Below are 25537 nucleotides of genomic sequence, written 5' to 3'. Positions count from 1 at the left end.
TTTCAGTAACCAGTTAAATTATCGTTCAGTAATGAGAACAAATAAAGACATTTTCACAAAGAGAAAAAACTATTCACTAGCAGACCTTCATTGTACTTCAGGAAGACGAAACTAAATTTAGGGGAGAGGATTGATGCAGAAAGGAATGGTGTGCAAAGACATTAGGAAGTGCGGGTAAATCTAAGCATTGACTTAAAACAGTGCTCAGCACTAATTTGGGAAGAATTAAAAACTAAAAGCCTGCAATAAATGGAAATGACAGAAGGGGTGATTTGAATTAATACATTCTAAAATCTTTGAACCGTTTGGGAAGCGTGGGAGGGATATTGATTGGCGTTAGACTTTCTGAGTCAAGTAGACATGTTCAAATTTGAAGGGTAACCACTAAAAGAATAGAAACAGGATTTAAAGCTTTCAAAATCACAGAGGGAAAAAATACGGAATTTAAAAACTAGGTCATTCGTCTAGAAGAAAGAAAGCTAAGAAAAAGTGTGGTAGAGAGAAAGCCCTGAAGGTAATAGAAATAAATCCACATTGATCACAGTGAATATAAACAGATTAAATATGCCAGTTAAGACACAGGTTCTCAGATTGGGAGACAACAGAGCAAATCCTTCAACATTCTGAGTCCACATCTGTATCCAGCCAAATTACCAGTCAAATAGAGTACGGACTGGAAAAAAAAAGTGTCTCCTGTGAACACTTTCTTGGGGAGGGGATGTTCTTCCCCCAAACCAGGGAGTTTTTCTGGGATCCAGGAAACAAGGGCTCTGACGCAAGTGAGCAGCAAAGGACATCCAGGTTAGAGAGGCAGGGTGGAATTGGAGTGAGAGCTCCAGGAAAAAAAAAAGGCAAAACCAAAAGATACGTGACAGATATGTTGATGATGTTTAGAAGAGTCATGGATGAGTATTTGACAAAATGATCAGTATGTGCACAGGTTGTGTGAGGACTTGGTATTCACAGAGCACTATTTGGTTCCACTGTGAGCTACGTTTCCTCCATCACAGCGCGTTTATATTTTTTAGTTAATGCAGTAGAAGCACTGGAAGGATGGGGTGAAGGCAAGGGGGGGGAGGGTAAGAGTTAGGTGGTCAGCTGTTGAAACAAGAAGTCAATAGATAATGTCTATAATTAATTAGGAATTAGAGGGGCAAGGATATCTATATACATATGGAGGTAAATACTCAAGTAACTAAAAAATTACAAGTGATTGCCTCAAGGAGCACAATTGAGAGGGTAAGATGGGACTGCTATATTTTGTTAAGTCGCTTTAATTTTTTTTTAACTTGCGCATTACTTTGATAAAATTCAGCTAAATTATTTTTTTATCATTCATTCATTCATTCATTCATTCATTTATTTATTTATTTATTTATTTGTTTTGAGGCAGAATCTCACTCTGTTGCCCAGGGTAGAGTGAGTGCCATAGCGTCAGCCTAGCTCACAGCAACCTCAAACTCTTGGATTCAAGCAATCCTCCTGCCTCAGCCCCCCGAGTAGCTGGGACTACAGGCATGCGCCACCATGCCCGGCTAATTTTATATATGTGTGTGTGTATATATATATATATATATTTTTTTTTTTTTTTTTTAGTTGGCCAATTAATTTCTTTCTATTTATAGTAGAGATGGGGTCTTGCTCTTGCTCAGGTTGGTTTCAAGCTCCTGACCTTGAGAAATCCACTCACCTCGGCCTCCCAGAGTGCTAGAATTATAGGCCTAAATTATTTTTTTTAAAGAACTTAACTGGTTTAAACCAACGCTGTTCAATAGAAATGTAATATGAGCTACATAGGTAATTTAAAAAATTTTAGTGGCTATATTAAAGAGTCAAAAGAAATAGGTGAAATTAATTTTTATATGTTTTATTTAACCCAGTATATATCCAGGATATCATTTCAGCATGTGATGAGTATAAAGAATTTTAATGAGGTAGTTTACTTTCTTCATACTAAATCTTTGAAATCCTGTTTTCCTAAATGCTGGACTTCCTTCCTCAAACCAATTTCCATTGCTCTTCTGTCATGATACCAGTCCCCACACTTTGTATTCAGCCTTTGGTTACATAAAACACCTCTTTACCTATACACATGGCTTAGGCTGCTATGTTTGTTGTGTCCAAAGCATCTAGGCGGACAGAAACCTCCTGAGATTTTTTTCAGCCGTATTCGAGCCTCTAAAACTAGCGGTGGTTCCTTGGTTTTGCAAGCATACAGGTGAGCTTGCAGCGTCAAGAGTAACGATTGGGTATTAATATTTTAAAGCCTGTTTCTCAAACTATAATTCTACCTAGAATCCTAGAACTCAACCCTCAGATTTAAATCAATGGAACACTATGAAGTTTTTTGGGTTTTTTTAAGAGTGCTAACATTGTTCTGTGTTTTAAAGCTATTGGCAATCCCCACCCCCTCCATTTTTTTTAATTACCCTATTTTTTAATATATATGTATAACTCTGAGGCTCAAGAAAGTCATGGTCGGCCAGGCGCGTTGGCTCACGCCTGTAATCCTAGCACTCTGGGAGGCCGAGGCGGGCGGATTGCTCAAGGTCAGGAGTTTGAAACCAGCCTGAGCAAGAGTGAGACCCCGTCTCTACTATAAATACAAGGAAATTAATTGGCCAACTAATATATATATATATAGAAAAAATTAGCCGGGCATGGTGGCGCATGCCTGTAGTCCCAGCTACTCGGGAGGCTGAGGCAGGAGGATTGTTTGAACCCAGGAGTTTGAGGTTGCTGTGAGCTAGGCTGACACCACGGCACTCACTCTAGCCTGGGCAACAAAGCAGGACTCTGTCTCAAAAAAAAAAAAAAAAAAAAAAGAGAGAGGGAAGGAGGAAAGAAAGAGAGGAAAGAAAGTCATGGTCCACATAGAGGATACACACACACAAGAAATAATCCCCCGCATGGTTGCCAGCATGAGGTCTTTTGCTGAGAACTGGCCGCTCACCAAGGCCTGCGGCTGTGGCAAGGTGCAGGGCCTGAGCAGCAACAGAGGCCCTTTGGCGCTGTCTACCACCAGGAGAGGGCAGCGGGAAGATCTGTGCGACGCACTCTGGCCTTACCTGACCAAGAGACTTCCAGCTGCTCTTGGAAAACCCAGCCTTTTGGAAGTAGCAGGGTTTCTGAGCTAAGCACCTCCTTGTGCAGAGGGGGCAGGTCCCCTCTCCTGTGCTCTGGTTCCTTTACATGTGCTGTGCCAAGCAACCTGTGTTGGTTATCTCTCAGGCCTAAATCTGCAAACTCCCTCTATATAGGGAGGTCCTATTTTTATTTTTATTTTTATTTTTTTGAGACAGAGTCTCACTTTGTTGCCCAGGCTAGAGTGAGTGCCGTGGCATCAGCCTAGCTCACAGCAACCTCAAGCTCCTGGCTCAAGCAATCCTCCTGCCTCAGCCTCCCAAGTAGCTGGGACTACAGGCATGCACCACCATGCTCAGCTAATTTTTTCTGTATGTATTAGTTGGTCAATTAATTTCTTTCTATTTATAGTAGAGACGGGGTCTCGCTCTTCCTCAGGCTGGTTTCAAACTCTTGACCTCAAGCAATCCGCCCACCTCGGCCTCCCAGAGTGCTAAGATTACAGGCGTGAGCCACTGTGCCCATCCAGGGAGGTCCTATTTTTAATGACTTAAAAAGAGACCCTTTCTCAGCCCACATCCATCCCCTCGACTGCCTCTTCCTCTTTCCTCCTCTTGAGCCATAGTTCTGAACAAGTTCCACCCTCCGAGCCCTACTTCCTGCACTGCCAGCTGCTATCCAGGCCCTGCCAGCGAGGCTCTGCCCACACCACCCACTGGCACCACTGAGCCCGGGTCACCAGGGATGCCATTTTCCCCATGGCCTCGATCTCTTGGCAGCATTGGGTACTACTGGCCACTCCTTTCTTGACACTTGTCCCCATTCTCATGGCTTTTCCTCCAGCGTCTCTCTAGCACCTCCTCGAGTGCTTCCTTCTGTGTTCCAGGCACTTGCCCGAGCTGTCAGGGAGCATTGCCCACTCCTTACGGTTCACATTTTAGCCCCACGGGGGCAGACAGGCGGTAACAGGCAGGAATTGCAGGCCAGGGAATGGTAAGAGCTGTGGGGAAAAGTACAGGCAGGCGGGTAGAGAACAGGGAGGAGTGATTCCAGACGGGGTGGTCAGAGAAGGCTTTCTCAGGAGGTGACATCTGAGCAAGGCTTGAGTGCAGCCATGTAGGGAGGTGTAATAGCCGTGACTCCCCCAGCCTGGCGTGTCCCAGTGTGCAGTTACGGACTGAACTCCCTGTCCTCCCATCCTGCTCTTGTCCCTGCAAGGGCTGTCTCTGTGTTTCCTGATGTCTCATTAGCGTCTGGCACAGGGGCTGCCAACCCAGGAAGCATTTAGTTTGTTGAGTGAGTGAATGACCAACTGGATGGATGGATGGTCCGCTCCAGATCAAGTGAGCAATGTGTAATAAATGACAGGAGGCAAGTGTTTTATTGCAGGGCAGACTCTTTCCCTGCCAGGCCCCTGGTGGAGGGGAGGTGGGACTGGAGCTCGGCCTGGGAAAAGCCGGGTTAAGGTTGGCCGCCCTCTCCCCGTGCCGTCGTTAAGGTCGTGCTTCTGGACATCATCAGCCCTTTTGGGACAGCTCGCACCCAGGGGAAGGAGTAACTTGGAGATAGCTGGGAACCGTGGGGGTCAGAGGGAGGTGGAGAGCATGGAAGGCCATGAGCACTAAGGCTTTTGGCCTACTCAGCACTTGCTACACACGTCACAGGGCTTCCCAGGCTTATCACATGCAGAGGTCTCAAAGCCATGACTACAGGCCCGCTTTCACCCTCCTGTGGCTTGGTTGTCCCTTAAAGGAAGGGTACGGTGGAGCCCTTGAGATGCCTTCACCTTCCCGTCTTCCTCCATTTAGGATTTGTTGTCCTTGAGAAGGTTTGCTACAGACTCACTGGAGATGGGAGGGGTCCTTTAGACACAGTCTGGAGCGGCCTTCTGGCCTTCTGGCCTGGTCCAGCAATGTGCTGGCTGCCTCCTAGAACCCAGGGACTGGGGGAAGTAGAGCCAGCCCGGATGGGAGAGAGAGGAAAGCAGGTGCCATTTACTCCCATAAAAGAAAGTCTGCCAGTCCTTCTCAACCAGGGGTTCCAACGCCCCCCGAGACAATTTTAATACATTAATGCCTCTCAAATGGTGCTGATTACTCCATCCTTGGGAGAATAGAAAATATTCAAACCATGTTCTGTGCTCTGGTGGCTTCAATGTGGATGACTCCATGTTTCATTGTCTGGAAGGGTGGTGACCGTGCGGTATAAGCCACATGCTGACGGCAGACTGTCACTTATTTTTGCAGTATTTTCCTATGGTTTGGCTCAGCTATAGGGAACTTGTAGCTGTGACTGTTTCCTGTTTCCTGCCAGAGAAGGAGCAAAGGCCTGTTGGGGAGAAGTCTGCAGTACCACTGGGTGTGTCCTCCCCACCTCTTTTTCCAGATGGGTGGTGGTAAATTCTTTCCACTTCCTGCCTGTGCCAATTACCATGAACTCAGCCCAGGTACACACTGTTGTGTGTTTGTGTTTAATTTTGTTGGAAGTCTTGGCTTAGGAGGCAGGCTACCTGATCCTGTCCTGACCTAATTCCACTGGCATGGGGAGCTGAAGAAAGGGAAGACACAATGTCAAGGCTGGTATTGAGCAGTGTAGGAGACTGAGTGGCAGGATCAGCCTGTCTGTGGGGCTCCCTGTGGCTAGGGACATCAACGCTGTGTGTCGGGGGCCTGTTTTGGAGGCTGTCAGGCTGGCATAGGCCCCAGCTTGGGGTCTTGGATCTCCTCTTCCTTGGTGGCTGCCTGTGCCTTTTTCAAGCTCCTGGCCCCTGTGAAGGATGTTTGCAGCACCCCAGCCCAGTTTGTCTTGGAGAGAGGTAGTTGTAGCATCATCGTCAGGAAGAGGAGAACCAGCATTGTTTTGACACAGCTGTTCAGGGTGGTCATGAAACCTGCCTGTTCCTCTGCCATGGAGTCTCCTGGTGGGGTGGCTCGGCCGTGTGTCTAGGTGAAGGCGTGGGTGAGTCTATACACTCTCTGGCCATTGGGATTGATCTGAAATCACAGGTATTGGGAAAACAAAGCGGTGTAGGAAACCAGGATCGCAGTAGGAAGATCAGCCACCCTGGTCCTCCATACGCCCTGCTCCTGCTTCAAAGAGAACCTGGCCCCTGAGGAAAGAACTGGCCTTGGATCAGGGCTCTCAAGTGTTATTTTTACTGCCTTTCCTACCATATTTGCATTTTTAAAAATAGCAGTGCTGAGTGAATCCTTTTCAGAGTGAGTCTGCCTGGAAGGTAGGATGCTTTTGCAGAGTGTGGCTATTGATTAGCGGCTAATGCTGAGCGCTGGGCGTGTGGGGCAAAGGCAGCCAGGCAGCCGCTGCTCACTGGGAGGGGTGAGGCTCCCTGTCACCAGCTGCTGCAGGAATGAGGCGGCAGTTCTCTGCTGCCAGAACTGCCCGAAGGTTATGTCAGGCTTCTGTGGGTTTGTGGTGGTGGGAGGGCGAAGAGAGAGGGGTGAGGGAGTGCCTGCAGCCGAAGTCCTGAGGGCCATGCCAAGGATTTAGGCCAGGCAGGGTGTGTCCTTCTGCAGCACACTTCTCTCTCAGACTGTGAGCTCTACATGTGCGTTGAGCCACGTTTTATATAGCAGCTCACTCCCATCCAGTAACCCAGCTCTGAGAGTCGGGTTCTCTTGGCCACAGCTGGCAGAATCTGTTCTTTGCCACGGTGGCAGCAGCTGGCCTGGGTCAGGACCTTCCCTCTCCATCAGTGGGGTCACATGCTAGATGGTGCCAGAGCCCAGAGCTTTGTTCTCGTAGTCTGCATGGAAACTGGCCCAGAATGGGGTCTGGACCACCTGAGCAGAGGTCACTCAAGGTCGGGGCCACATGGCTTTGAGGACTTGATGCCTGTGTATCTGTCCCAAGGGCTGAACCACTGGAAAGTGAATACTGAGGGGTTATCAGTATGATATTGAGTATGAATACTGAGGGGGTAATGTCAGTGAATACTGAGGGAGTATCAGTGACTCTTACTTTGTTCATTATTTTGAGCCACTTTGCTTTTATATCGATCTCTAGATTTCTATCTTTCAAATTTAAAAAAATTAAAAACAAATGTTCTTGGCCAGGCATGATGGCTCATGCCGGTAATCCTAGCACTCTCAGAGGCCGAGGCAGGAGGATCGTTTGAGCTCAGGAGTTTGAGACCAGCCTGAGCAAGAGTGAGACCTCGTGTCCACTAATAAATGCAAAGAAATTAGCTGGACAACTAAAAATATATAGAAAAAATTAGCCAGGCCTGGTGGCGCATGCCTGTAGTCCCAGCTACTCGGGAGGCTGAGGCAGGAGGATCACTTGAGGCCAGGAGTTTGAGGTTGCTGTGAGCTAGGCTGATGCCATGGCACTCTAGCCCAGGCAACAGAGTGAGACTCTGCCTCAAAAAAACCCCAGAAAACCTATTTCTCCTTCCAAGGGACCTGCTGAGGCTGCCTCCATTTTTCATGACTTCATAATCTTCTTCTTTCTCAGCACTGCTGAATCGAATATCTAGACTTCCTACAACCGTTGGTTTCCCCCACTTGCCCTTCAAAGGCGGCCAGCACAGTGTGTGGTCGCCACAACACCACCTTGTAGTTGCTGGTTGTAAGGCATGGCACTCAGAAGTAGGTCCCCTGTAGCTATTTAGCAAGTTCTGATCTGTAACTCTGAGGAAATGTGTACTTCTTTCAGGCCTGTGATAAAATGAGACCTAGAGAGCCCTCTGGGAAGGCTGTGGGCTCACAAAGGAAGGAAGTTGTATGCATGATTATATAGGAAAAGCCATCAAAGGCTGGGGTCCCAGGTCTTGCATGCTGGTGTTTATTCTCTGCTTGTCCCTCCTCCCAGGGCTCCGCACTGGAGGCTGCTCCGGTCCCTGAGTGAGACTGGGCGAGGCTTGCTGCAGTGCATCCCAGTTCTGTGACCAACCCCCAGCTCATCGTATTCTGTCCCTGAAATGGGGATAAGAGCTTTGTCCAGGTGGTTAGGAGCATTGGATAGGGTCTTCTTCCCCCCCACCCCCAATCTCCTGGGCCTGAGATAACCCATTTCCTGCCTCTTGGCCTCTGTGGCGCTATTTCTTCCCGTAGTCAAAAGCCATTTATAGCACTCTCCACTGAGTGGTGTTAGCGATATCCTCTACGGAGCCAGCTGGGTTTAGTCTCCCGAGTACTCAGATTCAGCCTCTGCCCATGTCTCCTCATCACTGAGGTGGGTATGTCCACACTCCTAAAAAGGAGGGGGCTAGACAATTTTGACAATATAAACAGGGAGTGGTTAAGATTTCTTATGGGTTTTCTTCAGATAGCTCCCCTGGTATACCTAAAATCCCTTCAATTTAGTAAGACGCAGGGCAGGTTGGCTCACACCTGTAATCCCAGCTCTTTGGGAGGCTGAGTCCGGAGGATTGCTTGAGGAGTTTGAGACCAGCCTGGGCAACATAGCAAGACTCCATCTCTACAAAAAATTTAAAAATTAGCCAGGTGTGATGGCTTGCACCTGTAGTCCCAGCTACTTGGGAGGCTGAGGCAGGAGGACCGCTTGAGCCCAGGAGTTCAAGGCTGCAGTGAGCTATGATCATGCCACTGAACCACCAGCTTAGGTGATAGGGCTGGTTCCTGTCTCTAAAAAAAAAAAAAAAAAAAAAAAAACAACAACTATCAAAATCTTGATGCACCTATACATTTGTTTTTACATCTTGTTCCATTTTTTGTCAGTGTTATTTCATCAGCATTTGGCTTCTCCAGCTGAGCTGTTAGTTCCCTGAGACAGAAACTGTCAGGAGCCTTGATCAGGCCCTGCCCTGGTGCCCTGGTCTATGGGGACTTCCTCAGGCCATGTTGACCCAGGACGTCTCTTCTTTTCAGCTGGCCTGCTTTGGGGATCTGTGGATGCACACTCCAAAGGGACTGCCACATATGCAGAGCAGAGATCTGGCACTGAGGCAGGGAGAAGTGCTAAGCAGGTAGAAATTGGGGCCCTGGAAACATTGCAGGGAACCAGCTCTGGAGCCGTAGCTGGAAGCTCAGAGCTCATCCAGCCCAGTGCTGCCCGGCCCCGATGAGGTACCTAGCACCCGGCACCCAGGGAGGTGATGGGACTCCCTCAGCATAGGCAGCTGGGAAGTGACAACTCTGTGGTCTCTGCAGGACTTAGTCCTTGGGCCCTGCAGTCCAAACCCTCACCTCTGTCTCCTGCAGCATGTGGCTTCCATGTGGCTGGTGCAGCCTCCTCTTGCTGCACCTGTAGAATTGGACAGATCTTTCTCCCAGTCTCTGTGATTGTACTTTCTTTCTTTCTTTTTTTTTTTGAGACAGAGTCTCACTTTGTTGCTCAGGCTAGAGTGAGTGCCGTGGCGTCAGCCTAGCTCACAGCAACCTCAAATTCCTGGGCTCAAGTAATCCTGCTGCCTCAGCCTCCCAAGTAGCTGAGACTACAGGAATGCGCCACCACGCCTGGCTAATTTTTTCCATATATATTAGTTGGCCAATTAATTTCTTTCTATTTATAGTAGAGATGGGGTCTCACTCTTGCTCAGGCTGGTTTTGAGGTCAGGACTCCTGACCTCGAGCAATTTGCCCGCCTCAGCCTCCCAGAGTGCTAGGATTACAGGCGTGAGCCACCGCGCCCGGCCTGTACTTTCTTAGTTAGTATTTGAGTACTGGCTCACTGTCTGGAAATGAGTTGCATGTCACTGGTGTACCTGGGGAGAAATGGCAGTGGAGGGATGGGCACTCTTAGGACTTCATGATCTGACCAAGAAGTGACAGCAACCCCCAGGAGCCATTTTGGTCAGCCCCGGAGTCTCCAGGGCAGTTGGTGCCAGTGACGCCAGCACCCCAGGATGTATTCATTTCATCTGTCTGGAAATAGTAACTGCGGGTGCTGGAGAAGCAAGCGGAGGTTGGATGGTACAGGGAGGTTGTGTTTCTTGCACGTAGGGTCCCCCAGGGCTGAGAGCTCTGCCCCATTGAACTCAGACATGGCCCCTCCAGGGCCCGTCGTCTCCTAGAGAGCCTAGCTGCAGGACAGCACAGGGGTTCCCCTCAAACTAGAATTTTCCCAGAAACAGCTCAGAGGGATATTTTAGCTATTTCTCCTCCTCCTCCCTTGCTGTCTTTAAAATGCCTATCTGAATAGCCAGGGTTTGGGAGTATGCATCAGAATCATGTTGGGTTTTCAAAATGCCTCTTTTCAGAATATCCACCCTAGAGACTATACTTGAGCAGTGAGCCTGCAGTAGGCTCAAAACAGCTTCCCGCCCCACTCTGACGCTCGCCCCACTGAGAGCCACTGCTCTGTTAATGTGCACACAGATCACCTGGAAGCCTTGTTTTGTTTTTTTTTTTGTTTTTTTTGTTTTTTTTGAGACAGAGTCTCGCTTTCTTGCCTAGGCTAGAGTGAGTGCCGTGGCGTCAGCCTAGCTCACAGCAACCTCAAACTCCTGGGCTCAAGCGATCCTCCTGCCTCAGCCTCCCGAGTAGCTGGGACTACAGGCACAAGCCACCATGCCCGGCTGATTTTTTATATATATATATTATTTGGCCAATTAATTTCTTTCTATTTTTATGGTAGAGACAAGGTCTCGCTCAGGCTGGTTTTGAACTCCTGACCTTGAGCAATCCGCCCGCCTCGGCCTCCCAGAGTGCTAGGATTACAGGCGTGAGCCACCGCGCCCGGCCCCTTGTTTTGTTTTGTTTTTTGAGACAGAGTCTCACTCTCTTGTCCGGGCTAGAGTGCTGTGGCGTTAGCCTGGCTCACAGCAACCTCAAACTCCTGGGCTCAAGTGATCCTCCTGCCTCAACCTCCTGGGTAGCTGGAACTACAGGCACGTGCGACCGTGCCTGGCTAATTTTTTTCTATTTTTTAGTTGTTTGGCTAATTTCTTTCTATTTATAGTAGAGACGGGGTCTTGCTCTTGCTCAGGCTCTTGCTCAGGTCTCAAACTTCTGACCTCAAGCAATTCTCCCACCTCGGCCTCCCAGAGTGCTAGGATTATAGGCGTAAACCACTGCACCCAGCCTGGAAGCCTTGTTAACATGCAGATTCCCGGGCAGCAGGTCTGAGTGGTGCCTGAGAGTCTGCATTTCCAGTGAGCTCAGGGAGGATGCTGGACTTCGGGTCCAGAGACCACACTTTGAGTGGCAGCATTGCTCTAATTGCCCAGGAGTAGCAAGGGCTGTGCTGGAGGGTCATACAGGTCAAATGAGGAAGGGACTGGTTAGCACATTAGTGACCTTGGGCAGCTCACTTAGCACCAGGAGGCCACCCAGCCTCCTGTAGAGTGAGAACAAGAGCAGTGTCTTCCCTTTGGGGGTCGTTGGGGTTGGTAAAGGCAGAGTACATGGGGTTCTTCCCTGGCATTCTGTCAGCTCTGTCAGGCTGGGTCTGTGATCACCACCCAGGTCATCATTCTGTGAAGTCACATGGCATCAGACACATGGTGGGTGTCTGGAAGGCAGCGTTCAGGCAGTGAGCCCACTATGGCTGGACAGTTGGCCGCCCCCTGCTTACCCTCAGGGTGCTGGGCAGCCCAGGACCGCAGCCTGTTGTGTGTAAACAGAGCAGTCAGACCCACTGGCTGGGCAGGGATGGCCCAGTCAGGCCAGCCAGGAACAGAGGGTGGAATCTTGCTATTCACTTCTCTACCTTCTATTCCTACTTCATAAGGAAGGGACCACCTTCTAACGATGTCCATTTGTCCCCTGCCTTCAAACACAGGGGTCCGGGGCTGTTCTTGCCTTTTTTGTTGTTCTGAGACATGGTCTCGCTCTCTTGCCCAGGCTAGAGTTTTAAGGGTTGACAAGCCCAGAGCCAGGATGAGGGTGGAGCGCACTTACTGCTTATCAAACACCGCAGCACCTGCAGAGACCAGCCCTGCTGCCTGAGCCTCCCGCTGGCCTCCTGCTAGGCCCAACCCCATGGTCGTTCCTCCTCACTTAGCAGGCAGCTGGACTCAGTCCCGTCTCTGTCGCCTCAGGCAGGCTGTGCCTCCAAACCGTTCCAGCAAGCTGGTGAGCTGCAGCTGCAGTTGCCGAGCAGTGATGCAGTGTGCTGCATTGCTTGGCCCTGATCGCAGGCCTCTAGTCTGTGGTGTGAGAGCAGAGATCAGAGGGGGGTCCCTGAGGAAGCGGCTGCGGGGGTTGAGAGTGCTGGGCGGGGGCTGTCTGGAGTGGAGTCTGTGCTGTGCAGTTGCCGTGCAGCAACTCCTCCTCCTGCTCCCCCAGCTGCCACCCCGAAGCAGGAACGATCGTCCCTCTGCCCGGCTCAGCAGCACATTCCTTTGTGTACAAATGTTTTCAGGTGTAGTTTCATTGTACCTCTCTCATCTAAATGTAAGTTCTAGAAAGCCAATGCAGATTCTTAATTATGTATCTGTGTTCTTGTCTCATCCTGAATATATAGAAAACACTCAAAAACTGTTGAATTGCCTGACCTCAGTCTTAGCAGAGCTTCTGTTGAACTGGCCTCTGTAGCACATGATTGACAGAATTTTCTAGCCAGGGACACCAGCCTTTCTTTTACTTCCAGCCATTTCTGCTGTCCCCCCCTCTCCCAAGCGTGTGAGGCCCTCTAGCCGTTTGTGCTTTGCTGGTAAAACCTTCTGTCCTCAGGTGGGCAGCGTGCTGATTGCTGGGTTATCAGGCGCTCAGCCACATGATGGTCAAATGCTCTGAGAAAGTCCTTACATTGGCACGAGCTGGAATCACTGACCAGTCATATCCCCAAATCCAGTCCGAACTAGAAACTCGGGCCTAGGAAGAAGCTAGAAGAGGAGCCCAGCTCCTGTCAGAGGCCCCATTTTCTGCCACTCCTAGTGTTACTGTTCCAGCGACTCAGTGATATTTTAAGTCAGGTCAGAAAGAGTTCAAAGTTCCCCACCCCAAAAGTGCCTAAGTGTGAACCAGTAGGCCTAGGTTTTGTGTTTGTTTACCTGCTTGTTTTGGGTGAGAGGTGATGTCTCTCACTATGATGTAACCTGCAAGATACTTTAGTGGGTAAAGATTCTCCAGCTTTTTGACAGTTACCCATAGTAAGATACACATTGTACATCGTGGCCTGGGACACATACATAGTATATATGCAACTGAAAAGGTTTTCTCCGCATGGTACTTAGATACTTTCTTCCCTCCTCCCCACTCCCAGTGTTGGCCATGACCCATTAAACTGATTCCACACCCAGTTTGAAAAAAACGCTACTCTAGGGACTATTGCATTCTAAGATTTCCAAAGCTTTTTCAGCAGTCTACACTGAGATTAAACCTTTCAATCTGGCACAATTGCTTTTCAGGCCCCTAAATTGCATTAACATTTGTGGAATAGTGGTGAATGCAGCTGGGCCTGCCCCCCATCTCTATGCTAGAGTCTTGTAAAATCTTTAAAGATAAAGTACATTCCTTATTTATGTTCTTTTTTATTTATTTATTTTTTGAAACAGCCTCTCACTTTGTTGCCTGGGCTAGAGTGCTGTGGTGTCAGCCTATCTCACAGCAACCTCAAACTCCTGGCCTCAAGCGATCCTTCTGCCTCAGCCTCCCAAGTAGCTGGGACTATAGGCATGCGTCACCATGCCCAGCTAAGTTTTCCTATATTTTTAGCTGTCAATTAATTTCTTTCTATTATTAGTAGAGACGAGGGTCTCACTCTTGGTCAGCTGGTCTCAATCTCCTGAGCTCAAAAGATCCACTCGCCTCAGCCTCCCAGAGTGCTAGGATTATAGGCGTAAGCCACCTTGCCCAGCTGCTTCCTTGTATTTTCTACCTGTTGATCAGCCTGTTTGCCTTTCCTATTCTTGGAACATTTTATACAATGAATTTGCATTCTACCTGATCAGTCAAGGTCAATGTTATGAATGAAGGTCTGCATCAAGAGGTACAGAACAAGCTAGTTCCTCCTGCTGTATTGTCAGGGGTAGTCCTTAAGATTGCGGTTCAAGGACCGGGCGCGGTGGCTCATGCCTGTAATCCTAGCACTCTGGGAGGCCAAAGCGGGAGAATTGCTTGAGGTCTGGAGTTCGAGACCAGCCTGAGCAAGTGCGAGACCCTGTCTCTACTAAAAAATAGAAAGAAATTAGCTGGACAACTAAAGATATGTATGCAGAAAAAATTAGCCGGGCATGGTGGTGCATGCCTGTAGTTCCAGCTACTCGGGAGGCTGAGGCAGAAAGATTGCTTGAGCCCAGGAGTTTGAGGTTGCTGTCAGCTAGGCTGACACCATGGCACTCTAGCCCGAGCAACAGAGTGAGACTCTGTCTCCAAAAAATAAAATTAAAAAAAAAGCGTGAGAGAAATAGCGTGCACCTGGGAGTCAGGCGGCAGCAGAGGAGAGTGGTCCTCTTGGCAGGACAGGCCTCTGGCGAGCTCTCTTGACTCCTGGACACTGGCCCTTGGTGGTCCCAGCAGAGCTCTTTGGAGCTCGAATGGGGGTAGCAGTAGTGCCCAGTCTCTTGCCATGTTGCCTTCTCCCTGGGATTGTTCCTCCACCCCTTAGCATCTGCATCCACGGAACAGCCTCAGGGCTTCTCAGCCGTGGCCCTGCTGTTGCTGTGGCCAGGTCTTCTTTGTTGAAGGCTGTCCTGTGCACTATAGGATGTTCGGCAGCATCCCTGGCCTCTACCCACTAGATGCCAGAAGTCCCTCCCCTAGTTGTGACAACCCAAAAGTGTCTGCAGACATTGCCAAATGTCCTTTGAGGAGCCAGATCACCCCCAGGTGAGAACCACTGAGTTAGCCGGTCTCCCCGGCCCTCTTGGCATTCCCGTAGTGCAGGGCTCTGAGTGAAGGCCTGCGCAGAGCTTCCGTCTCGCTTGGCATAGACTCTCAAGTCCTCCCGTGGTTCTCGGAGGCCTCAGTGACCTGGCTCCATTCTTTCACGCTCTTGAAGCCTCTTCTGGCCACACTCCGCCAGCATCTTGGCTGCTCTTCTCTCTGCCTGGAAAGCCCACTCCCTTACTTCACCCAGATCTCTAGTCAAATGTCACCTTCGGGTGGCCTTTCCTGACCACCCATTTAAAATAACTCACCAGTGCTGTCCCCCCGCACCCCCACATTGCCGCTGCTTCTGTCCGCCTGCTTCCCCGCTGCAGAACAGCGCTTTGTGAGTGCAGGGCGTGTCTCCGCCAGGCACACGGAAGGGGTGCAGTCAGCGTTGGGCAGATCAGCGGGCTCCTTAAAGCCTGGCTCTCCTCCCACAGCACAGGCCAGGGTCGGTCTTCACACAGGGCAGGCGTGTTGTCTGATGCTCTTGTTTCCAGAGGAGCCACAAAAGATGTGGGTCTTGAGGTCCCACCAGACAGCCCTGCATGCCTGGTACATGTGCCAAGTAATGCATGTTCATTTAAACCCCTCCTGGCTTAGAGACACTGATGACATTTTGGCTTCTTATCTTTCTGTTCAGATACCTCTTAATACCTACAGCTGTCCAAGAAATGTTAGACAATAAATAGCTCGCCAACTCTGAGGTCGTTCAGAATTGTAGAGCCTATAAGGACAGCCGAAATCTATCTGTCCCCCCACCTCAGATTCCTTCCCAGAAACAGTTTTTTAAAAACTATACTCAGAGCCCACCTTAACAGTAGAGATAGTAGAGACACTGGTAGTTCTAGATTAGAACCTGGTGCTTTCCTAGAGCGGGCACAGCGCCCTCTAGCGTCCACCTTCGCAGGGCTACCTGGCACCTGTGATTGGGGTGCTTGATCTTTGGGGGGAAGAAGGGAGAAGAGGACAAGCAGGGGCTCAGGGCCCTGAAAACATCTGCAGTCAGGGCCACCACAACTGCCTTACATGTACCCCAGGAATGAATAGAGGTTTTTATTACTTTTATAACCAGGAGAACAATCAGTTTTGATTATAGAAAGTGCGGACTTGGCAGAAATGTCTTTTACTCTGTTCCTATCTCTGCAGCTCTTGCGAGGGATGAGCTTTTTATGCAGTTAAGAGAATTTACTCTGGAGCCACACTTCTGAGTTCAAGTCCCAGCTCCACTACTGATAAAGCTTTGTGACCTTGCACAAGTTACTTGTTTTCTCCTTGTCTTAGTTTACTTATCTGTAAAATGGGAATGACAGTAATAATACTTAGAGTGTTGGAGCATCTCATAGGTGAAAGCGTGTAAAGCACTTAGCAAACAGCCTGGCAGGTAGCAAGCACCTGGTTGCGCTGTTGCTGTGAGGCAGAGGACTCCGGAGCTCCGGATTCCCCTGGGAGCACAGCAGCTCCTTCTGGAATGGTGATGCTGAGGGGCTTCATGAAGCAAGCAGCACATGCAGGGGCGAGGAGAGGAAAGGAGGGCACCTAGGAGGACCTGCAGAGGGCACACGTGGGACAGTACGGGCTAGTTTGGAGAAGGGCGGTGCCCAGGACAGGGGGGACATAGGGAGTTAGGAGGGAAGGCTGTGAAAGACAATGGAGAGCCTCCCAAGTCGTCCTAAGCCCTGCCAGACACCTGAGTCTCGGTTCTGGAATTCGCAAGGGAAGGAAATGTAGCCACCCTGGTAACATCTGCTCCCAGCACTGTCAAGCTTTGGAGAAAGGTAGCTCCTTGTCAGGGAGAGGTTACAAGAGCCCCTGAAGGCAGCTGCCCAGAGGAGTGGAATCACTCTGGCCCGAGAGCTGCAGGGAGAGGACGGCGCTCGCTGCCCAGGCTCCCTCTCCTGGGACTGGACACCACCTGCCCTGCCAGCCCCGGAGCTGGAGCCTTGGTGTCATCTGCTCCCGCAGGGGTGCAGTTAGGCCGGACAGAGTGTCCCGTCCAAGCACAGTGATTTAGGTCTGTGTCTGTGCTGCTCTCTCAAGGACTGACGCAAAGGCCACAGGGGACGCAGACTCTCATCTTGGGTCTATCCTCAGGGACCCCTGAGCAGCGAGGCAGCACTCCTGCTCCACATGGCAGCGTCCCTCTCCTATCGGATTTCCCAGCACTGCAGCCTCTGGTTTCTATGGCAACTTAGAAAGACGCGCAGTTGTGGCTTTGAGATGGGGGGGCACAAAAACACCACGTCCCATAGTGGAGATTTGGGCATAGAGAGTTATAGCATAGAATGTTCTTTGAGTTAGAAAAGTGGCATCATCACGCCAGCACACCCCTTGGAGCAGAGGTGGGGAGAGCTTAGCCTTTTGGGTCTTCAACCTGCACCTCGTAGGGGCAGTGATCACAGCCAGCTTTTACTGTGTGCCCTGCCCCCTGAGCATGTCTATGCTTTCCTTGCCTTATTCATCCTGCCCCAGCCACTCTGAGACGGCTGGAGTGGTTTGCCTGAGGTTTCTGAGTGTCTGACTCAAGAACCCTGAATTTTACAACTGGGCTCATTGTCCTCTGGGACTTTGGCTCATGCCCTCTGGGAATGTCTCCACTGCTGGCTGATGGTCAGTTATGCATCTCATAGCAGAGTTTGCTTTAGCCATTGCGAAACTTTCGGCAACCTTGAACCAGCATCTTTCTTTTTCAGCCTTTTGGTTCTCCTTTCCTGGTAGTGACCCTTCAGTGCCCCAGGGATTGAGAGAGGCAGCTCTGAGGTGTTTGTTTGTTTGTGACAGAGTCTCACTTTGTTGCTCAGGTTAGAGTGAGTGCCGTGGCGTCAGCCTCGCTCACAGCAACCTCAATCTCCTGGGCTCAAGCGATCCTCCTGCCTCAGCCTCCCGAGTAGCTGGGACTACAGGCATGCGCCACCATGCCCGGCTAATTTTTTGTATATATATTTTTAGTTGATCAATTAGTTTCTTTCTATTGTTAGTAGAGGCGGGGTCTCACTCAGGCTGGTTTCAAACTCCTGACTTTGAGTGATCCATCTGCCTCAGCCTCCCAGAGTGCTAGGATTACAGGGGTGAGCCACCGCACCCGGCCATCCAGTGGGTGTTGTATGAGGGGACAGCTCTTCCAGCCCCGTTTGGGGTCATGGAGGTGGGCAGACGTAGAGACCCACCCGTTGCCATGGTTCAGTGAGGAACCACAGAGGAGCTGCCTTGCAAAAAGAGACAGGCTGGGCTGGCAGAGAGCCGTGCCCCGTCCGCTGCTGGAGGAGGATCTGCAGCAGGAGGTGGCAGCGCTGCTGGGTGTTGGTGGAGGGCCGGGTCAGCTGCTTGGCAGGCCCCGAAAGCCAGCCTCCCTGAGACTTACTCAGCAGCCCGCAGGACTCCGCAGCACAGTAGATAAGGAGCAGGCTACAGCTGGTCAGGAGGATGACCCAGATTAGAACGTGGTGTCCAGTGATAGCAGGCTTCAGGGTGACCCTCCAAAGCCCAGTGTCCTGCTCCTCCCCCAGCCTACCTCTTCTCAGCACCTATCAGCCAGGTTAGAGAGTAGGCACTTGCAGAAGGTAGAAAAAGATTTAACTCATAGCAAAACGTTTTTGCTTTGTGTAGAACAGGTTATTAAATCCTTAATTAAAGCAAGGCCTTGTGTGATCTGTCAGCCACACTGTTCAATGTGATCATGATACCTACAGCAAGCCCAGGGCTTGCCTTTGGCAGGGAGATAGCGACTGGAGGGGACAGCAGGAGGCTTGTGGGTGGAACACGTTTCATCTCTGGGCCTGGGTGCTCGTTGGAGGTGTGTGCAGTCTGTGAAAACACTTCCAGCCGAACGCTTAGCGTTTGTGTGCTTAGCAGTATGGATGTTACACTTCAGAAGAAGTTGGAAGAAAAGTGTATCCTGTGGCAGCTTCAGAAGACCATTCTCTCACATTTGTTTTATTTTGTTTTTTTTTTTTACAGCTAAAACTAGAGGACCGTTCCGTGGTGCCCCGGGATGTGGTCCGGCACATGCGATCCACTGTGAGTCCCTTGTCCCCACCCCGGCCCTGGGGCTCAGGGAAGCCACTTTGGGGACTTGAGCCTGCTTACCTTGCCCTCCGCAGTGAGAGAGCCGGCAGGCTGTGGTGGGGGGCTACCTTGGGCTTGTCTGGGCTGGGTCTCCCCTGGTGGCCAGGGCTGCTGCACGGCCTGCATGCCCCCTCCTTCCCCTAGGACAGCCAGTGCGGCACGGTGATAGACGTCAACATCGACTGCGCCGTCAAGCTCATCGGCACCAACTGCATCATCTACCCCGTCAACAGCAAGGACCTCCAGCACATCTGGGTAGGCTGCCCTGTCTTCCGACGGTCCTGTCTGGGCGCTCGGGTTCTCTCAGCGGCACAGCCTCTGGGCTGCACCTCTCCTCTGTGCTCTCGCAAGCCCAGCCTTCCCAGGCCAGACAGCAAAGCTAGGGGCCAGCTAGCCCCTCTCAGCCTCGTTGTTGCCTACAAGTCAGCCATTTAGACATGAGTTCAGGACAAGTCCTCTCCTCCAGCCTCAGTATAGCTGGCTGGTGTGGTTGTCTTTACCTGTTTTCCTTCTTCCTTTAAAATTTCTTTTTTTTTTCTTTTCTTTTTTTTTTTTCTTAATATGAAGTGGGAGAGTGAGGAGGGGGGTTCAGTTTCCTTTTATTTGAGACAAAGTCTCACTGTGTCACTCCAGGAAGAGTGCAGCAGCATCATTGTAGCTCACTGCAGCCTCTAATGCCTGGGCTCAAGTGATCCTCCCACCTTGGCCTCCCAGAGTGCTAAGATTACAGGCTTCAGCCACCAAGCCTGGCCACTACCATTATATTATTGCTTAAATGATACCAGATTGGGCCAATGGGAATCCTTTCAGGCTGTCTTTTGTGTCCTTTTCAAATGGCCCCATCTTTTTTTTTTTTTTTTAGCATTTTCTTACTTTCTGGCATGAGGTGTTCTAAGTTCATCTTGTATTTTTTCTGACCTGGCTCTAGAATCAGCCATTTTTCCAAGGAGCCCAGTTCCTTTCAGAGAAGAATGGTATTTTTTTTTTTTTTTTTTTTTGACACAGAGTCTCGCTTTGTTGTCCAGGCTAGAGTGAGTGCCATGGCGTCAGCCTAGCTCACAGCAACCTCAAACTCCTGGGCTCCAGCGATCCTTCTGCCTCAGCCTCCCGAGTAGCTGGGACTACAGGCATGTGCCACCATGCCCGGCTAATTTTTTTTTTTTTATATATATCAGTTGGCCAATTAATTTCTTTCTATTTATAGTAGAGACGGGGTCTCGCTCTTGCTCAGGCTGGTTTTGAACTCCTGACCTTGAGCAATCCGCCCGCCTCGGCCTCCCAGAGAGCTGGGATTACAGGCGTGAGCCACCGCGCCCGGCCAGAAGAATGGTATTTTAAAAACCAAGATCTGTATGCTAATTGCTACCAGACCCTTTTAAGACAGCACTAAAAAATAAGCATACATGTATACATGGACATACACATCTTATACAACTGTATTAACTCCCCAAAGAAAAAAAAAAATAAATAAACGCATTAGCACCTACTCTATGTATTAAAATATGCGAGTTCATCCTGATGCCTCCAGTTACGCTTCAGCCCCTCAGCTCTTTCCTTCTCCGTGTCTGTGTTTTTCCAGCAGTGAGAAACGTGGCTCTCGACACCCTCAATATATTTATGTATCTACTCAAAGCGCTTCTTTGTCCACATAGCCACCTCCCAGCCGTGTGCCTGTCTCCTCTGCCTGCCACTTCCGTAGCCCACTCTTGCCCAGTGTCCCGTGTCCGTGGGTGTTATCAGGCCTCCCCAGCCCCACCAGGCAGCCCTGCCGCACCACTTCCTCCTCACTGGGAGGGGGAGTTGGGGTGCAGCCTAGAACCCAGGGAGAGGCCTGCTGCAGCAGTTACCAGTCCAGACAATAAGCTGTCTAGGACCTTCATCCCTGTCTTGGGGGGACGAAGAGGAATTTGTGCCCTGAGCATCAACATTGTCGGCTCTCTCTTTGCGCTTGTTCCCTTGGTCTGCAGCCCTTCATGTATGGGGACTACATTGCCTATGACTGCTGGCTGGGGAAGGTCTACGACTTGAAGAACCAGATCATCCTGAAGCTGTCCAACGGTGCCAGGTAGACATCTCACCACGAAAGAGCCATCAGCTTGGGAAGGGTAGCCTACTGGGAAAAGGACAGGAGGAGAGTGTTTTCTCCCAGGGCCTGTGATGACGAGTTTGACTGAAGGCAGTGACAGATGTTATAGGCATTTGGGGCCTTGTATCTCAGAGCCTAACACTGTGCTGGTCTTCTTATCTGCTGTGGCCTAATTCTCTTGTTCAGTTTCTGGGGAGAAACATTTTCATTTAGGATATCTGCTAGGGACTGATGTTTTCCTTCAGATGCTTTAATGGTGGTGAGCACTCAGATGCTACTCAGGGTCCCATTCATTGTAGGAAGAGTTTCTTGTACCATCTCAGAGGCTGAGTTGTTGGCAGAAGATGAACTGTGCTGTTTTAGGGCATGTGGACGCCTTGGCACCTCTGAATCACTACTATTTGATGCTCATTGTGCCCCCTGGTGGAGACCAAGCCTCTGTTCACTGTTTCAGGTGCTCCATGAACACAGAAGATGGTGCCAAGCTCTACGACGTCTGCCCACACATCAGCGACTCGGTAGGTGTGCTCTGCCCAGGCCAGCTGCTTGGGGGCGGGCGCTATCCTCTTATTGCTCAGTCCTCTGGCTGAGCAGGAAGAAGGATGACTTAGCAAAGAGCTAGTGGCTGGCCCTGGCTACACAAAGTGGTTTCCTAGAAAAGGGGTGGGTGTGCACCAGAGGGTCTAAAAGTTTGGGTGTAGGCAGAAAGTATTAGAACTTTTATTTACATCTCCATTTTTCTGTCTTAGGTGCCTACAGTATCTCAGTACAGTGTGATGTATTAGAGTAGTACATGGGCACGACTGGTAAATAAGTAAATATACAGGAGGTGCATGATCCAACAGGTTGAGGGACCAGTGCCCTCTAGAGCTTTATTCCTCAGACCGTGGGCCCTTGACCAACGGCATTTGCACATTTACTCTGCACGGGAGCCTGTTAAAAACATAGGAATCAGGATCTGCATTTTAACAAGATTGTTGAGTAGTTTGAATACATCTTAGGTTTGGGAAGTGCTGCTCTCGAGCTGTAGAGTTTGTTTTAGGGGGTATGGAGGCTTCTGCAGGTGGGGAGGCGGAGGGCAGGCACCGAAAACACTGTCACCCAAAGTGAGAGGCTAACCACTCACAGGACTTTACTTGCCTATCCTGCAGGGTCTCTTCTTTGATGATTCCTATGGCTTCTACCCGGGTCAGGTGCTCATCGGCCCTGCCAAGATCTTCTCCAGTGTCCAGTGGCTGTCGGGCGTCAAGCCCGTGCTCAGCACCAAGAGCAAGTTCCGAGTCGTGGTGGAAGAGGTGGGGACTGGGGCGGGGAGACAGGTCTTTGACCTCCATGGCTGGAGCTGAGCTTCTGCCCCTTTCTCACCTGCTCTGGAGGTTAAACCCTGCTCCTCAGCATCTGGACTCTGGCCTTGAGGATAAAGAGAACCCAGGCTGCTGTCACAAAGTGACCGATAGACAGATACCTACCCCAGCATAACTTACACAGGCTGAGCAAGGCGGGAGACTGGCCCCCAACTCACCCCTGGGGTGGGTGGGGGCCATAGTTACAGTCAGAGCCTGCTCTGTGCCGCTGGTTGAAGAGGTGCTGTCAGAGCCTGCCCTGACTGCCATGTCCCACCTGCCATACCTAGGTGCAGGTTGTGGAGCTGAAAGTCACATGGATTACCAAGAGTTTCTGTCCAGGGGGCACGGACAGCGTCAGCCCGCCACCCTCTGTCATCACCCAGGAAAACCTAGGCAGGTGAGCATGCCCCCAAGGCCAGAAACCTCTGGGGCACACCTGGGGCAACTCTCTGGGCCCCGGCCACAGATGCACGGGGAGGGCTGAGAGCACTGCTGGCCTCTCGGAAGTCCGGCCCAGCCCACCCCCGCTTCTCCCCTGCAGGGTGAAGCGTCTCGGATGCTTTGACCATGCTCAGCGGCAGCTTGGGGAACGCTGTCTGTATGTCTTCCCAGCCAAGGTAGAGCCGGCCAAGATTGCCTGGGAATGTCCAGAAAAAAACTGCGCCCAGGGGGAGGGCTCTATGGCCAAGAAGGTATGTCCTCGGGGTTGGGGGTCGGTGGGCATTTGAGGAACTGGCCTTGAGCCATTTCCATGGCCAGGAAGGACAGTCTGTGCTTTAGGCCTTGGGGGGCAGCCCTGATGACCTTTGCTGGCCACTCAGGTGTGTATAGCTGTCGTCCTCCCAGACCAAGACGCTGGGGCAGGGCCAGCCAGCCTGCTGCCCTCCACAGCCCATTCCCCCTGCTCCGCCCTCGCAGGTGAAGCGCCTGTTGAAGAAGCAGGTTGTGCGGATCATGTCGTGCTCCCCAGACACCCAGTGTTCCAGGGACCATTCCATGGAGGACCCAGACAAGAAAGGAGAAGCCAAAGCCAAGAGCGAGGCAGGGTCCGCCAGCCCTGAGGAGACACCTGAAGGGTCTGCCAGCCCAGTGGAGATGCAGGACGAGGGCCCTGAGGAGCCCCCCGAGGCGGGCGAGCAGCTGCCCCCCTTCTTGCTGAAGGACGGTGGAGACGACAGGCTGCACTCAGCAGAGCAGGATGCAGATGATGAGGCCGCCGACGATACAGATGACACCAGCTCAGTGACCTCCTCCGCCAGCTCCACCACTTCCTCCCAGAGTGGCAGTGGCACAAGTCGCAAAAAGAGCATCCCCTTGTCCATCAAGAACTTAAAGCGAAAACACAAGAGGAAGAAGAATAAAATCACTCGTGACTTCAAGCCAGGGGACAGGTAAACTTAGAACATGCCACGGTTTCACACGGTGTGAAACCAAGCAGAACCCGTTCCTGGGTGCACACGTGTGTACACACTCACACATGCCGTCTGCTAGCCTTGCAGCAGCTCAGGGGTCCTATGTGAGACGACATACGGTACCCGGGGTAGGCCATGGTGGAAAGGAGAGATCCAGGAGTGGTGCAGAGGGTGGGATGGTGGCAACAGCCTTGAGCTTGGCTTTGGGACCGCACTGGCCTGAGCACTCCCAAATGGGTCCCATTCTCAGAGGAGAATGCACAGCATTGGAACTATGGGTGAGCCTTATGTGCATCAAAAATTCTCATCCTGCAGACCTGAGTTTAGGAGTTTTGGGTTACCAAACCCACAGGGAGGGGAAGGGGCAGATAGATGATCTGCCCTTTTCCCGGGGAAGCATTTTTGCACTGCCTGGCTCACTGGCCTGCACCTGGCAGGGTGGCGGTGGAGGTGGTGACCACGATGACCTCAGCTGACGTGATGTGGCAGGATGGTTCCGTGGAATGCAACATCCGCTCCAACGACCTCTTTCCTGTTCACCACCTGGACAACAACGAGTTCTGCCCCGGAGACTTCGTGGTGGATAAGCGAGGTAGTGCTGGCTCCACAGGGGCAGCCAGCAAGGCCGTTGCTGACGCGCCAGTTGGAGGGGCTTGGGAAGAATGGGCATGGGTCTTTTGGGGTCAGAGCTAAGATGAGGTCAGGAAGGAGACTGCCCCTTTGAAGGGGTCTCACCATTCCACGACTGGGGGAGGCCTGCTCTGGCCTCCACTGGCCAGGCCAAGGAAGGTCTGCGTTCTGTGCCCTGCTGTGGTTTGAGGTGTGGGTGGCAGGCAGGCTCCACCAGGGTGGCTCAGCTGGTCGTGTCCCTGCCTCTGGTTCCCTAGTCCAGAGCTGCCCGGACCCTGCTGTCTACGGCGTGGTGCAGTCGGGGGACCACATCGGCCGTACCTGCATGGTGAAGTGGTTCAAGCTGCGGCCGAGCGGCGATGACGTGGAGGTGTGTGCAGTCCTGCTGCTTCCTTCATGGGGGGGCCCTCGGGTAGGTATAGGACCCCTGGCTCATGACAGCCCATCCTGTACCACAGCTGATTGGAGAGGAGGAGGATGTGAGCGTTTATGACATCGCCGACCACCCTGACTTTCGGTTCCGCACAACTGACATCGTGATCCGCATTGGCAATGCTGAGGACGGGGCTCCTCACCAGGAGGGTGAGGTACAGACCCCATGTCCTGTGCCGCAGCTGTGGTCCCTGACAATGCCACCAGGTGGCTCCAGGAGGCAAGACCTGAAAGTCCTGTGGGTGCAGCTTCCCAGGAGGGCAGCTGCCCAGGGGAGAGTGCTGCTCAGCCCCAGCAGCTGCAGGAGGACTCTTCTCCCTGTTTCCCTGCTGGGACGAGACTTCCTGAGCCTCCGCTGGTTACATTTCCCAGAGGAGCTAAGTTCCTCATCTCAAGCTCTGTGGGCATGATGTCAAGTGCTGCCGAGCAAGAGAGGCTGGTGGGAACATTGGGTGGGAGTGAGGACAGGGTCCAGGCAGGGGACAAATAAGAACAAATGTATTGAGGCACGAAGCCCCGAGAAGTCAGAATGCTGCAGGTAGGAGGGGGCTTAGGGAGGCAGTGAACAGCCGGGTTATGAGCACTCAACTGCCAGGTGAAGGGTGTGAGCAAGAGCATCCCACACTTGAGTTACCTCCTGCCAGTGCCCGTGTCCCTTCCGTGCTCACAGCCTTGTCCCTTGCCACCCACTGCTGGAGCTCCTCCTTTCAGAGATGCTCTGGCCCTTACCCCTCCTGGAGAACTGCC

The 25537-nt window shown here is 51.3% G+C and overlaps 1 protein-coding gene across 3 annotated transcripts in view; it reads left to right on the top strand.

Moving 5' to 3' along the window:
- The window catches only part of UBE2O (ubiquitin conjugating enzyme E2 O), a 59204-nt gene that overhangs the window by 26021 nt on the left and 7646 nt on the right, over positions 1–25537 (top strand). For 2 of the 3 annotated variants that reach the window (XM_012778888.2, XM_012778889.2), the window contains exons 2-12: positions 18777–18836; positions 19029–19139; positions 20852–20949; positions 21425–21488; positions 22122–22265; positions 22604–22713; positions 22858–23008; positions 23235–23707; positions 24166–24320; positions 24616–24728; positions 24817–24945. In XM_012778888.2, the coding sequence (XP_012634342.1) occupies positions 18777–18836; positions 19029–19139; positions 20852–20949; positions 21425–21488; positions 22122–22265; positions 22604–22713; positions 22858–23008; positions 23235–23707; positions 24166–24320; positions 24616–24728; positions 24817–24945 (1608 nt within the window). The remainder of the gene's footprint in view (positions 1–18776; positions 18837–19028; positions 19140–20851; positions 20950–21424; positions 21489–22121; positions 22266–22603; positions 22714–22857; positions 23009–23234; positions 23708–24165; positions 24321–24615; positions 24729–24816; positions 24946–25537) is intronic. The other variant, XM_012778890.2, reaches the window with a different exon arrangement.

This window comes from Microcebus murinus, chromosome 18 (assembly GCF_040939455.1).
Source record: "Microcebus murinus isolate Inina chromosome 18, M.murinus_Inina_mat1.0, whole genome shotgun sequence".
Lineage (NCBI taxonomy): Eukaryota > Metazoa > Chordata > Mammalia > Primates > Cheirogaleidae > Microcebus > Microcebus murinus.
Note: the sequence above shows the minus strand (reverse complement) of the source record. Positions and strands in the feature narration are given on the sequence as shown.